Raw genomic sequence first — 12447 nt, forward strand, 5'->3', positions numbered from 1 at the left:
CTGATTGGCCAGACGAAAATATGCTCGACCAGCTGAAGGGGAGTTGATTGGACACAGGAAATCCTCGCTCGTCCCTCGTCCCGTGTGTCAGGTCACGGTTTAACACTCTCAGATACTCGTGAAGAGAATGTAGTGTTGCTCCATGATTTTTTTAAATCACCAAATTAATTTGTAAAGTTATTAACAGTCATTAATGTTCGCGTAAAGGACGGTGCTGTGGAACTAAGCTGTCTACGGCTTCTTGCCTGTTCAGCGGATTAACATTAGCTAAGCTAGCTTTTATTAATGCTGTCAGTGAAAAGTTGAACTGAAGCAATTGAGTTACGTAGATTTGGGCATATTTTGTGCTCTATTCTGGAAGCTTTTACAGAAATGCAAGTGACGGACCTTTACGTGTCAGCTCCTGGAAAGGCGATCCTACACGGAGAGCATGCAGTCGTTCACGGAAAGGTAAGCTCTGAAGTGATACCATAATGACATTTAATGCACCAGTCAGCATCTTAGCAAAAATATGACTAATTAAGATTTATCAAACAACCGGTCCAATTGCAAAAGTGTCATTTTATATTTTAATATTTACCCCGTTATCATAAAGCTACAGCATGTCTTTGATGAAAAGGTTAATAACCAAAAATAAAAAAAGAGGAGATTTTATTTATTTATCTCTTTAACATTTTGCTTGTTCTAATGTTGCTTCATGGCAGGTGGCTCTTGCTGTGAGCTTAAACTTGAGGACATATTTGCGATTGAAAGCCGATACTTTTGGCAAGGTTTGCATCAACCTGCCCAATATCGACACATTCCTCAGCTGGGACCTTTCACAACTGAAGCAGCTTGTTACTTATGGTAAGGTGCATCAGAGGTGCTCCTGCAAATTCTGTTTTTATGATATTGCGCGCAGTTCAAGCATCCTACAGTGAAATTTTAGTACTGATACCAATTTTGGCCTAATGTTGGTGGTACAGCAGTATATCCACTGTAACACCAGTCTGTGTCTAAATGGGAGACAAAGGTGTTTAGTGTGGAAAAAGTAGGAAAAAAGTGCAACTCATTTACTGTATTTCCCATAATTATTTGAGAATCATTGACAGTACTATAAACTCACCATCATCCAAAGTGATTAAATTTACGAGCTTCTGGGTGAGAAATATTTATTGAGTTTTTTTGCAGCTGTAAATTTCCATTTACTGTCTTTTTATAATGTCAGCCTTTGGATGTGCCAACTAATGACAGTCTTAATTAACAGGTTTTTAAGTAATTTGCTAGATTAAACTATATGCTTTGGTTTTGTACAGTTACAGATCAAAGTGCATTGGTGTGATATACCTTTTAATTGATGTTATTAGGTAAGAGGGATGAGGTGCAATGCCTGGATGCTGAACTTGTGAGGAGACTGCGGGAATTTATTGGCGTAAGCAATGGAAGCTTGGATACTTGCAGCATGGCCAACTTATCCTTCCTTTACCTCTACCTGTCGCTGTTTGGATCAGGGTGAGAGAGAGGACTTCTTCTCATCATTTGCACATCTGTAGCCATTTTTGTCACAAAGGCATCAACAAATTGCAGGTGTATATATGAAAATGTTCTCTCTATGCACATAGGAAAGTAATAACTCGTGCCTTTTTAAAAACCTGTAGTCAATCACTCACTGAACTCTTTAAAAAAATATCGGTACTTCATTCTGAGACAGAGCGTTACAGTGTAAAATTTAACATTATTTTAGAAGGAACATTTTGTGCTGAGTAACAGGAAATCTGTTATCATGACTCTTGTGTACTTTTCTAGGAGTAGTGGGGGTTAAAGGTCATTTGTCTAAAGCAGTCAAAGTCTTTGATGTTTAGTAAGTACAGGATAGTAATTATGTTATATTTCTGTTATAACATCTGAAAAAAGATGACGCTTCATTTCTATATTAACTCACAGGTTACACAAGTGTTAAAGGCAAACTCTCAAAAGTAAACACTCAAAAGAGAAGTCCAGTAAAAATGATGAAAGACTGCAGCTGTAAACTCATTGCCCAGAGGTGGTGCAACTGAAAATGGCTGCAGCTATTACTTTCCCCACCTACTGGTGATTCAGACAGTGTGCAGACAAATAATGACAAATGACAAAATGACTCTGTCTTGTTTAAACTCTACAGTCTTTCTGTGTGTGTGCGTGCGTGCGTGTGTGTGTGTTTGTGAGTGTGTGCATGAGAGTGCGTCAGGGAGGGCTATTTATTGTGTGTACCATTGTATTCTGTGGCGTATAATAGTGGGGTTTCTTGCATTTCAGATTTTATTGTTTGCTCAGTGATAACTCTGTTTATATTTAGATGTCCCTATTAAAATGATATACACATTACAGTAGATTGTATTAGTTTTGGTTTTGTGCCCACTTGCAATAAATGTAGTTTTAAGTTCAATTTCCAAACATCTAAGTTACCAGTGAAGTAGATTAGGTTCAGGGAAAAGTTTCTCTTCTTTAAAATGAAGATGTTAAAGGTATTGGTTGGATGTTAGTATTAACTGCTTCGGCAGCTGTTAACAGAAAAGATGCTGAGGAGCATTAAGCTGCAGATTGTTGGGAGGTTTAATCGGCGTTGACAAGGCGGTGGCATGTCTGAGAGAGGTGATGGGTTGTGACAGGATCCCCGCTAATGAGCGTCTGGCACTGAGCCAGTCTGTGCCCTAGTGCCTGTATGCATTTTCCTCTAAAGAGAAAGAAGAGCTGGACATTTAGTTTACAGTATTCACCTCTGCCCAAAAGCAGCGTCCCTGACAGGCATTGACAGAAGTGTCAAGTTTCTGTTGAATGTAGTAGTGTACATGTGTGCTGTAAGAGTCACATGACTGTACAGAAGGCAATATCCCATATTATGTACTTTACTTAATGAAGTATTCTCTATATATTAAAAATGACTGATAGCTGATTGTAAATGAGAAGTAATCAGTAGGATTTTTAAATCTACAGTGATGCTCACAGGTTGTGTTCATTCTAATTTTGGGGATACAGTTGCAAATTTCTATTATCTGCAACTATTTTTTTACCGTTTCAGTGCATATGCAGTCAAAAGTCATACATATACACAATTTAAATTCTATAAAAGCAGTTTCTGTATTTGTTTTCTCAGTGAGCTGCCCAGTTTGACGCTGACTGTGTGGTCAGAGCTGCCTACTGGAGCAGGACTCGGGTCAAGTGCCGCCTACTCTGTGTGTTTAGCTGCAGCTCTGCTTTGCGCAAGTGGAGCCATCCCCCCTCCTCTCAAAGAGTGGGAACACACTGCCAGGTAATGTTCAGGCCTCCATCTCCATCACGAGCTCTGTATGCGGTAGCTGTCAGCTGCCGTTTTGTATAGGCGTCACGGCAGGGCTGCAAAAATGGGACAGCAAGCGTAAAATTTTAAATTACACATCACACAATGGAAATGGTGTCACACAGGCTTTTGGTTTGAAGTTGAAGGTGAGGCCTTAAATTATAACATTCAACTTGTTAAAAAGAAAAATTAATGGATGGGTTTGGTCAGCACCACAACACAACTTGTATTGCAGTTCACAATACAAAAGATATTGCATTTTACACCAGTACTTTTAACATTTTCTGGCTAAATTTCCAGATTTTATAACAACTGCCTCTTTTTTTTTTTAAAAAACTGTCTCGTATATAATCGTTTTAGGATTTTGACACTTCTTCCTTTTATTTTGGTATGACTGGTGTCAGGTGGTGTCAGGAGGAACTGGAGCTAATCAACAGTTGGGCTTTCCAAGGGGAGATGATCATCCACGGTAATCCTTCAGGAGTGGACAATGCTGTAGGAACGTGGGGTGAGGCATTAAAATGTGTAGCTTGTTACACCTTCCTTCATTTTTGTACCGCACTCTTTCATGTACTCATCAGAGTTTTGCACCATCATTGTTCATTGTTATCTGATTATTGTGATTTTAATGATTCATCTTTGGTTTACGTAGGCGGCATGCTCAGATTCTTGGCTGGAAAGATAATACCGCTGAGCAGGTACTAAAGAAGGATTATTAATTAGATTTTGTTTAAAGGGTCAATTAACAAACTCATTGTCTGGACAAAATTAATACGTCAGTAAAGCACCAGAATAATACGTCTGAATGAACCCTCTGATCTGTCTGTTTTACTTCCAGGGTGCCGTTATTAAGAATCCTCCTCACTAACACCAAAGTACCACGAAGCACCAAGGTACTTGTTGCCGGGGTGAAGGACAAAATTAACAAGGTACTAAATGGTTTCTTCCTCCCTCGTGTGTTACTTGCCGACACTGTAATTAATATAATAGGCGGTGCTTTTGCTTGGCAGATACTCCTGCGTGTGGTGTTGAGTGCCTTCATAAAATATTAAAATTAAACTCTTAGCCAGCACCCCTGTGCGCTGTTGCCTTGGTGACACCAGCAGGTGTGCAGATTTCTGTCTGAGACAGAGAATTCGGCCTGAATGGTGTTGTGACAGTGTTGTGATCAAGCTAGAGCACAAGTCAAACCTGCCATCCCAGAATCTGTATTTGTATGCAGCTTATCCATCAGAAAACAGCCATTAAAAAAAATATGTGTGTACAGATGTTATTGTATTGCACGAGTGATGTTGGAAAAGTTCATCTCTTTGGGTTTTGTGTTCCCCTCCTGTAGTTTCCATCCATCATGGTACCTGTTCTTGACTCGGTTGATGCCATTTCCTGCACTTGTGAAAAGGTCCTCTCAGAGATGACCTGCGAGCCCATCACAGGAGAGCATTACAATATTCTAGAGGTACAAATATTAGTTGATTTTGTGAAGCAGTTTGCGTTATAAACATGTCATTAAATGTCAGTGTTACTTCTTTTTGAAAGTCTGCTGCATCTAAAGGACCATACCAAGCATTGACTTTCAAGCTTGTTAGAATCATTCACTTTGTTTTGGTCTTAAATATTGTATTTTCATGAATGTTTGCACATTTCAGTAAATCTCTCCACCTATTTCTCAAAATGTTAAGAATGAGGGGCGACACGAGACTTTTGCACAGTACTGTATAATGTATAGTACCTAAGAAATATACTGTATACTTGAGACAAAGCTGACTTTGATCTTTGAGGTGATCAGAGAAGGGGTGCTAGTTGTGCAAAGTTATCACTTTGTTTTCCAAAATAACTTCCTGGCTAAAGTCAAGACCATGTTAGACCACATTAGCAGGTTAGCCGAATAGTATTTACACTCCGGCATGATACAGTTGCTAGCTACGCAAGTGTAGGCTAGCTGTCTAACCTAGTTAGACAAAAGTTAGTGCACATTAGCTAGTGTTGTTAACTGTTGTAGCATAGTGCTGTTTTGAAAATGTCTAAACCACACAGCTGATTTTCTCCCTGTAGCATGTATGAATTAACCAACAGCTGTGTGATACCCTTTAAAGGAACTCATTGATATCAACCAGCACCATCTGAATGTGATGGGGGTGGGGCACCCTGCCCTGGACAGACTTTGCCAGGTCACACTGGCCAAAGGGCTCCACAGCAAGCTAACAGGTGCAGGGGGAGGAGGCTGTGGCATCACGCTTCTGAGACCAGGTGCTTTTTATTGTGCATTTTTAAATGATTATGTGAAGAGTAATTTATTTTAAAGGAATGTACTTTATCTGCTGTTATAAGTACCTTTGCAGTTTAGATGACTTGCATAATTCAAATTAATCATTCATTTTTTCCACATCCTTCAGCTGATTGGTCTTCAGTCTTGTAATGAATTAATTTTGATGAGGAATGTTTGAAGAGCTAAACTGTCAGGCTCCTGCTGACAGCAAGTTTGTTTTTGTTTTTTTTCCCCTCAAATTCTCCCTCACTCTCATATTAACGATTTGAGTGGCAGAAAATGATGAGCAGGCTGTGCAAGAAAACGTCTTTGGTATGCAAGTATTACTGTGCAATTGGTTCTAAGAAAACTTTGTATCATCCTCTCTTTGACAAAGCAAACAAGCAGGGAACCTGCAAGTTCAGCCTTTGTTTATGCCTGCAGCCTGTAACATACCGAATTTTAACAAGTCTTAACCACACCAAATAGATTTCCAAAGGCTTTTTTATTTGTTTTCTTAGCAAATGTTTCTGACTGAGGGAATTTCCAAGTGTTTCATATCTGTCTAGTCTACATGCTCTCAGAGGGTTTTATAGCGCAGCTCTTTAAGTTAAGGAAGCGAGGATTAAGTTATTTTATCTTTGTGTTTTAAAGCTGCTCTTGAATGTGAAGCTTTACATTTTCATCTGAGTCTGTGTGGTTACTGTGAGTATTACTATGCAGCTGCATCCTTACTGTTGAGATGATGTCAAGCCCTGTTTTGGACCATTTCCTTTGCAAAAAGCAGCAGATGTTTGGTACAGTCTCACAGAGCACACAAGTCTGCCTCAGCTTATTAACTGAAGTGACTTACTTTTATCCCTGTCTTGACCTTGTCTTATATTACCTGTTATAACTGGCTTGTTTTATAGAAACCAACTCCCTGATGGCCCAGAGTACAGTGCAGGAGTTGAAAGACTGTGGCTTTGACTGCTGGGAAACAAGCATTGGTGGGCCAGGTGTCCAGCAGCATTCGGCCATTTCTGTTAAGGAGGAAATTCTGGAGATTTTAAATTACTACTAAGACTCACCCGTGGCAGTGTCTGCGAAGGAGGACAGATGTAATAGTGGGCTTTTTATTATCTCAAGACCTGCGGTATACTGAACTAATAAAGGAGGCCGAATGGACCAAGGAGCATTTCAATCTGGGCAGGGTGGGGTGGGATGGGGCGGGATGGGGCGGTCTAATCTCTCTTAAATCTGTGACGATTGAACTATGTTGTGTTTTGGGTAACACTTCTTATTCAGTGAAAATGTACTCACGGTTTACGAGCCTGTGCACTGACATCTAAGTCCAGTAGGTGGCATCAGAGTTGCACAAATGCTTCTTTATGGAAGGAGAGTTGCAGAAGACGGCACTCATAAAATTGACTGACATGGAAGTGAAACACTGGCAGGATTAAGTTATATTTTCTTCCAAATGCTTAAAGCAGTAGGGGTCAGTATATTTTAGTACATTAAAAGATCACCAATCCTGAAATAATACTCCTCTAATACAATGTTGTGATGACGATGAGACATTATTTAACAAGAACAAAGTCAAACTCAACAGATTTCACTCTCATGAAATATTTAAAAATGATGCAAATCATTTAAAAACCTCTGAATCCCATCATGCACTGCTGCATTGCTCTGAAATTTTGGTGTGCTAAAATGTATTCTAATTATGCTAAAACCAAAGAATTTGATGTGATTTCAGTTGTTTCCTTGTTGAGAGCGTCTATAATTTCTCCAGCACTTTGGTAAAATGTCACTATTTTATGGTCTGTTAGTTTTTGCAGTGAAAGGCTAACCGGCTGTGTTGTTTTGCTAATACAGAATGGGGAAAGAGGGAAAGCAGGAGTGTGTGACTTTCTCTGGAGCCTCTGGATTAGCGCTACTATAATGTGAATCAATGACGAGTGTCCTTCTGAGTCACGCGTTTGTGCTGACATGCAAACACACACACACACACACACACACACACACACACACACACACACACACACACACACACACACACACACAAAAACCAGCTTTCCCAAATTCTTCTCCACCTAATCGCTCCCTTGAAAGCATTACAGAGTTTTCTGCAAATGTCGCAGATGGAGAAGACGGATCTGTTTAGAATTTCACTGATTTGGGGAAAAGGTCATTGGGGGATTCAGTTGAGTTTGAATATCTATTTCATTTTCTGCTTTTTTTTGTAAATGTCACAAAGATTGAGTAGTACAAATCTGGCACCGTGCGTGAATATACGGCATTTGTCACCCTCCCTCCTTTTTCTGCCTGGCGCCCCCTCTGTCCTCTTGAATTGTGTCATCTTTGTCAGGGCAGCCCCCCGTCAGCGTGCCGCACAGTTGCCCCTAACCCCTGCTGGAATTTAATTACCACTGCGCTTTTCAATTGAAATGGCATTGACGAGGAGGGGAGGGGGAAAAGAGCGAGACAACGGAGCCAGTTTTATTTGAAGCCCCTCTCTTTCTTTTCTGTCTCATTCTCTTTCGCTCCTTTTAGCCCTGCGAGGCACAGATGGTATTTTTTTTTATATCAGTGTCAGCGCCTGCTTCTTTCTGCTCTGATGAATAGAATCTAAGGAGCAGGCCTAAGATGATTTCAGATAACAGAGGGAGTGAGGAAGGGGGTCAAGGATAGAGGGAGAATGTCAAAATTAGAGAGATACAGTGGAAAAAACGTGCGCTGTCCCCGCAGCGAGGAGCGAGATGTACAAACCATTTAACATTTAACATTTTGAGGGGTTTTAGGGAGTTTTGTCTGTGTGGATCAATGTGATACAATCTGGGATGAATAATTCATTCTGTCCAAGCAGGAGGAATAAAATGCTAAATGTGAATTTGCTGAGTGGTCATGCACACTGTGGCACATTCCCTCTGGTCCCCGGTCGACTGGTGAAATGCTTGTCAGGAGCCATTAAGTTTGAATACAGAATTAGACCTGACTGACAAGATATCATGTTGATGTCTACTGGTTTCGCCAATGGGGATCTAGTGTATGACTTCCCACAGCGAACGTCTGCATTTGCATCTATAGGCTTTTGGATCACAGTTTGTTATTGGGTTGTTATTATGGGAAACGTCTTGTACTGATTGAATTATATGTCTTCATATCTTTAAAAGAGGATGTGGAATTGGCACACAGCAGGAAATATCTGCGCAACCCTCCTCTGCCCAGCATTCAAATGAACACAATGACAGAGGCAGAATCAACATCATGATGATCCTCTCTGTCACGATGAGCTGCATGACCCTCCTGGGGGTGTTTGCCCTTTTACTAAGTCGAGGTCGGTGGCCGGTGTTCTCAGCAGGGGTCCGATTAAGGCAGCATGGTGCGGGAGGGCCGTCGAAGATCTCGAAGGATTCAGGTTTACATTCACCAATATGTCAAGAAGTGCTTTTAGTTCTTACTCTTTGATTAAATGATTAACTTTTTCAAAAAGCATGATGAACAACTAAGACAGTTTTTTCATTATTGATAAAGTAACCCAGTGCATAATTAAAAACACTTTGTTGCTACAGTGTTAATCGGTCTGCTATGCCTTAGTGTGAGTGTGCTCACTTTGAGTCTGGTCTGCTTGTGCTTTGTGACAGTTTTAGCATTTAATCATCATCCAGTGGTTGTGACTTGAGTAGACAAACCAGAGTTACTCATTTTTTTTAGGATTTGCAAATACTTCTGTCCTGTGAACGCTCGGTGGTGGAGGAAGTTTTGGTTTGTTTATTAAAATTATCTTCAGGGGTCTGAAGGATGGAAATTATTCTACTCAACCAAACAAAAAACAAATAAATGTGAGGCTAAAATTTTTTTTTTTAATCCATACATGATTTAAGTGTAGTTTGGTTGCCTTCTCCTTCAAGGTTATCTCCTTGTGTAACACTGCTAGCTTTCTTATGTTTAGAGCACTCCCTGGAAATCCCATTGTGCCTTTTTGACTTCATCATGGGCTTCAAACTTGTGCAAAGAGCAAACATCCTTCTCATACCCAAGCTTCATGCCAAGGATAATCAGTGGTGACGAGAGCTTGTGGCTCTCAGCTATGACCCAGAGACCAAATAGCGGTTTTCAGAGGAACTGTCCAGTTTGCTAGCCTGAAGGTGGTATATCGGGTCAGGAGCATGCTTGTAATTTTCTTCAACCTTAACAGGGTTGTGCACCTTGAATTCATCACCCAGGGCCATACTGTCATCACTGAGTCCTACTGTAATGTCCCGAGGCTTCTGAGGGAGAACATTGAGCACAAAAGACCTAAACTGTGTTGTATGCCATCATGTGCCAGTCAGGCATTTATGGCCAAACCACCTTGCTTACTCGCCAGATTTGTCCTCCATCACAAAATAAAATTGGACACACAAGTGGTCAAGAAGCAGCGCAAATGGAGAAGGAGCAGTGCAACATTTTATAAAAATGTTATGCATTTTTATATCAGGTAGGTTTTTTTGTGTTTTTTGTTTTTATTTTGGTGCTACAGCTAAAACTTTTTAATCACACCCCATCTGCAGACCAGTGCTTTATGTTAGCATGCTAACACGGTCATGCTAATTCTAATGTTTACAATATTCACCATCATAGTTTAGCATGCTAAAAAATGGTAGTCAGTGTTAATCGCAGCTAAAATTTCACTGAATGGAAAGTTAAAGTAAGTATCTGCTCTAAGGTATTGAAATTCAATATTTTTAACTGACACTAAAACTCTGGAAACCTTTAATATCTGTTAAAAATGTAAATTATTTATAGTTTTAACCTCCTGGACCTGGTGTCCACATATGTGGATATCACATTTTGGGTTGTCTAGACGAAAATACAAAATTTTGCTCTACAAGAGCTTGATATCCACTTACAAGGACATTATATTGCCACTGTTCTATCAAAATTTAAAACGAATGTCCTCATATGTGGATCTTATTTTTCTCAGAAATAAAAATCAGGTAAAAAAACAAAACGAAACAAAACTGGTAATTCTTTGTTTTTACATTCATCCAGCCCAAATGGCAAAGAGAAATTTAAAAATGCATGAAAAAGTTTGGGTCTTAGGAAGTTAAATTATACTACAGTCTGGAAGCCTTAATTTTGCTGCAACATTTGGATGGTAGCGTCAGAATTTGGGGTAAACAACATGAAAGCATGTGTCCATGATTTCATGGGATGTTGTCTTGGCACACCGTGTCCCCTTATTATCAGTAGTGCATCATTTAAACATCACAAACTACCTGCATGTTGTTGCTCTCTTAATGACCACAGTGTACCCATCTTCTGATGACTGCTTCCACCAGGATAACTCACTATGACGCAAAGCTCAGATCATCTCAAACTTTTTTTTTTAACATGACAGTGAGTTCACTGTGCTCAAATGACCTCTACAGTCACCAGATCTCAATCCAATAGTGCACCTTTGGGATGTGGTGGATGTGGCAACCACTAAATTTGCAGCAACTCTGTGATGCTTTCATGCCTAATTATCAGTTCTGAAAGCAACAGGGGGTCCAACCTGGTGTTATTAAGGTGTAACTAATCGGCCGTCTGAGGAGTAAATATTGCATTATGTTGAGATTTTAGCCTGTAATGGAAGAACTGTAGAGAGGAGGAACACTAAGTTAGCATATAGGCCTGTTTTGAAACAGAGTCAATATAAAGCTAAAGCTATGCATGTCACTGTAAATCCTACATGTGTTTGTGCAAATGAATCACATTAAAACAGTTTTTATAATAAAACAAATAGCAGTGTTTTCATCCACAGATTTCATTTTTGGGCATTTGCAATCCATAGTTACAAAATACTATTTTTAAAAAACATGGTGATATAATATATGTATATATCATGTGTATACACACACAGACACACATATATTCCCCAACCTCCAGACTTGTAATCCCCTTTTAAACTGGCCTTAACACAGACAGTAATATTTCAAAAGAGGTTTCCACCTGGAGGATCTGTATGGTCTAGAACAAGGCTTCTTTCATGCCTATGAAATGGCTCCACAGCTACAGACCAGCTTGAGCTGTTTTACTGTGAACATCTGAAGCACATGACGCAAAGCAGCTCCAGTCCACGTCTCAGTTTCCATCATGGAATTGTATCATGTTGTAGTATTGATCCTGTAATTGATCCTGTGAAGTCGAGGGCACCTGTACATACTCTGTCATCCCTCAGTGCCAGGAGCGCTCTTGTTTAATTGCAGGCTAAGGCGCTGGTTTTTCATGTTGCCTTTGAAAAGCCTCATTGATTTTTATACCACCCTTCATCCTTGCTGTGCTCCGTTTTAAGAGCAAATCCCTGGTGTCGAAGTTGCCGTGAATGTAAAAGTATGAAATCTGTCAGCGCTTTTCACAAGGCTTCCAGGTGTTATCCAGACACGTTAACACTCGTGTTTAAAAAAAGAGTTGGCTTTCTTTCTTTTTTCTTTTTCTTTTTTTTTACAATTTTAAACAGAAGAAGGAAGAATAGAAGCTGTGTTACATGCTACTCTGGCTCATATGGGGCCAGATGAATGTGAGCTTGTGAGACTTGTAAGGTCAAGGTTTGTAACTTTGCGCTTGTTTCTGTTGCTTGAATTAAAAGAAAAAAGTCACACCCAAGTGAAGATATGTTGAATTAGCTTAATTATTTTTACTTCTTTGATGAGAGTGCATGTAGGGCTGTTGCACCAGAAAAGCATTCTACTTTAAGAGTTCATTGCATTAATTCATGAAATAATCTGAATCCAATAATCCAAACAGGAATGGGTTTTTTGTCAGGCTTTTAACTGCGGCTTAGATACTGGCACAGAAATATATTCAGTACATGAGGGTCTATATAGAACAAAAACATCCTAAATGAAATTTGATTTGCATTAATTTGAGAAGCAGCTTATCTAACATTCATACTTTGAAC

At 39.7% G+C, this 12447-nt stretch overlaps 1 protein-coding gene across 1 annotated transcript; it reads left to right on the top strand.

The window, feature by feature from the left end:
* The first annotated feature begins 58 nt into the window (after positions 1-58).
* mvk (mevalonate kinase) lies at positions 59-7415 on the top strand. The gene is made up of 10 exons (XM_026188418.2): positions 59-450; positions 705-846; positions 1347-1491; positions 3113-3268; positions 3700-3803; positions 3948-3993; positions 4134-4224; positions 4632-4751; positions 5389-5542; positions 6452-7415. The coding sequence occupies exons 1-10, from the start codon at positions 373-375 to the stop codon at positions 6601-6603; spliced, it is 1188 nt and encodes a 395-aa protein (XP_026044203.2). The 5' UTR covers positions 59-372; the 3' UTR covers positions 6604-7415.
* Positions 7416-12447: the final 5032 nt, after the last annotated feature.

Source organism: Astatotilapia calliptera, chromosome 12 (assembly GCF_964374335.1).
Source record: "Astatotilapia calliptera chromosome 12, fAstCal68.1, whole genome shotgun sequence".
Classification (NCBI taxonomy): domain Eukaryota; kingdom Metazoa; phylum Chordata; class Actinopteri; order Cichliformes; family Cichlidae; genus Astatotilapia; species Astatotilapia calliptera.

What these genes read in the sequence shown, in the direction of transcription:
- mvk (XM_026188418.2), top strand. Translation starts at nt 373, where the DNA reads ATGCAAGTGACGGACCTTTACGTGTCAGCTCCTGGAAAGGCGATCCTA. An exon ending in CTGTCGCTGTTTGGATCAGG is followed by an intron (nt 1,492 to 3,112) that starts GTGAGAGAGAGG and finishes TTGTTTTCTCAG; the next exon opens with TGAGCTGCCCAGTTTGACGC. An exon ending in GAGTGGGAACACACTGCCAG is followed by an intron (nt 3,269 to 3,699) that starts GTAATGTTCAGG and finishes GACTGGTGTCAG; the next exon opens with GTGGTGTCAGGAGGAACTGG.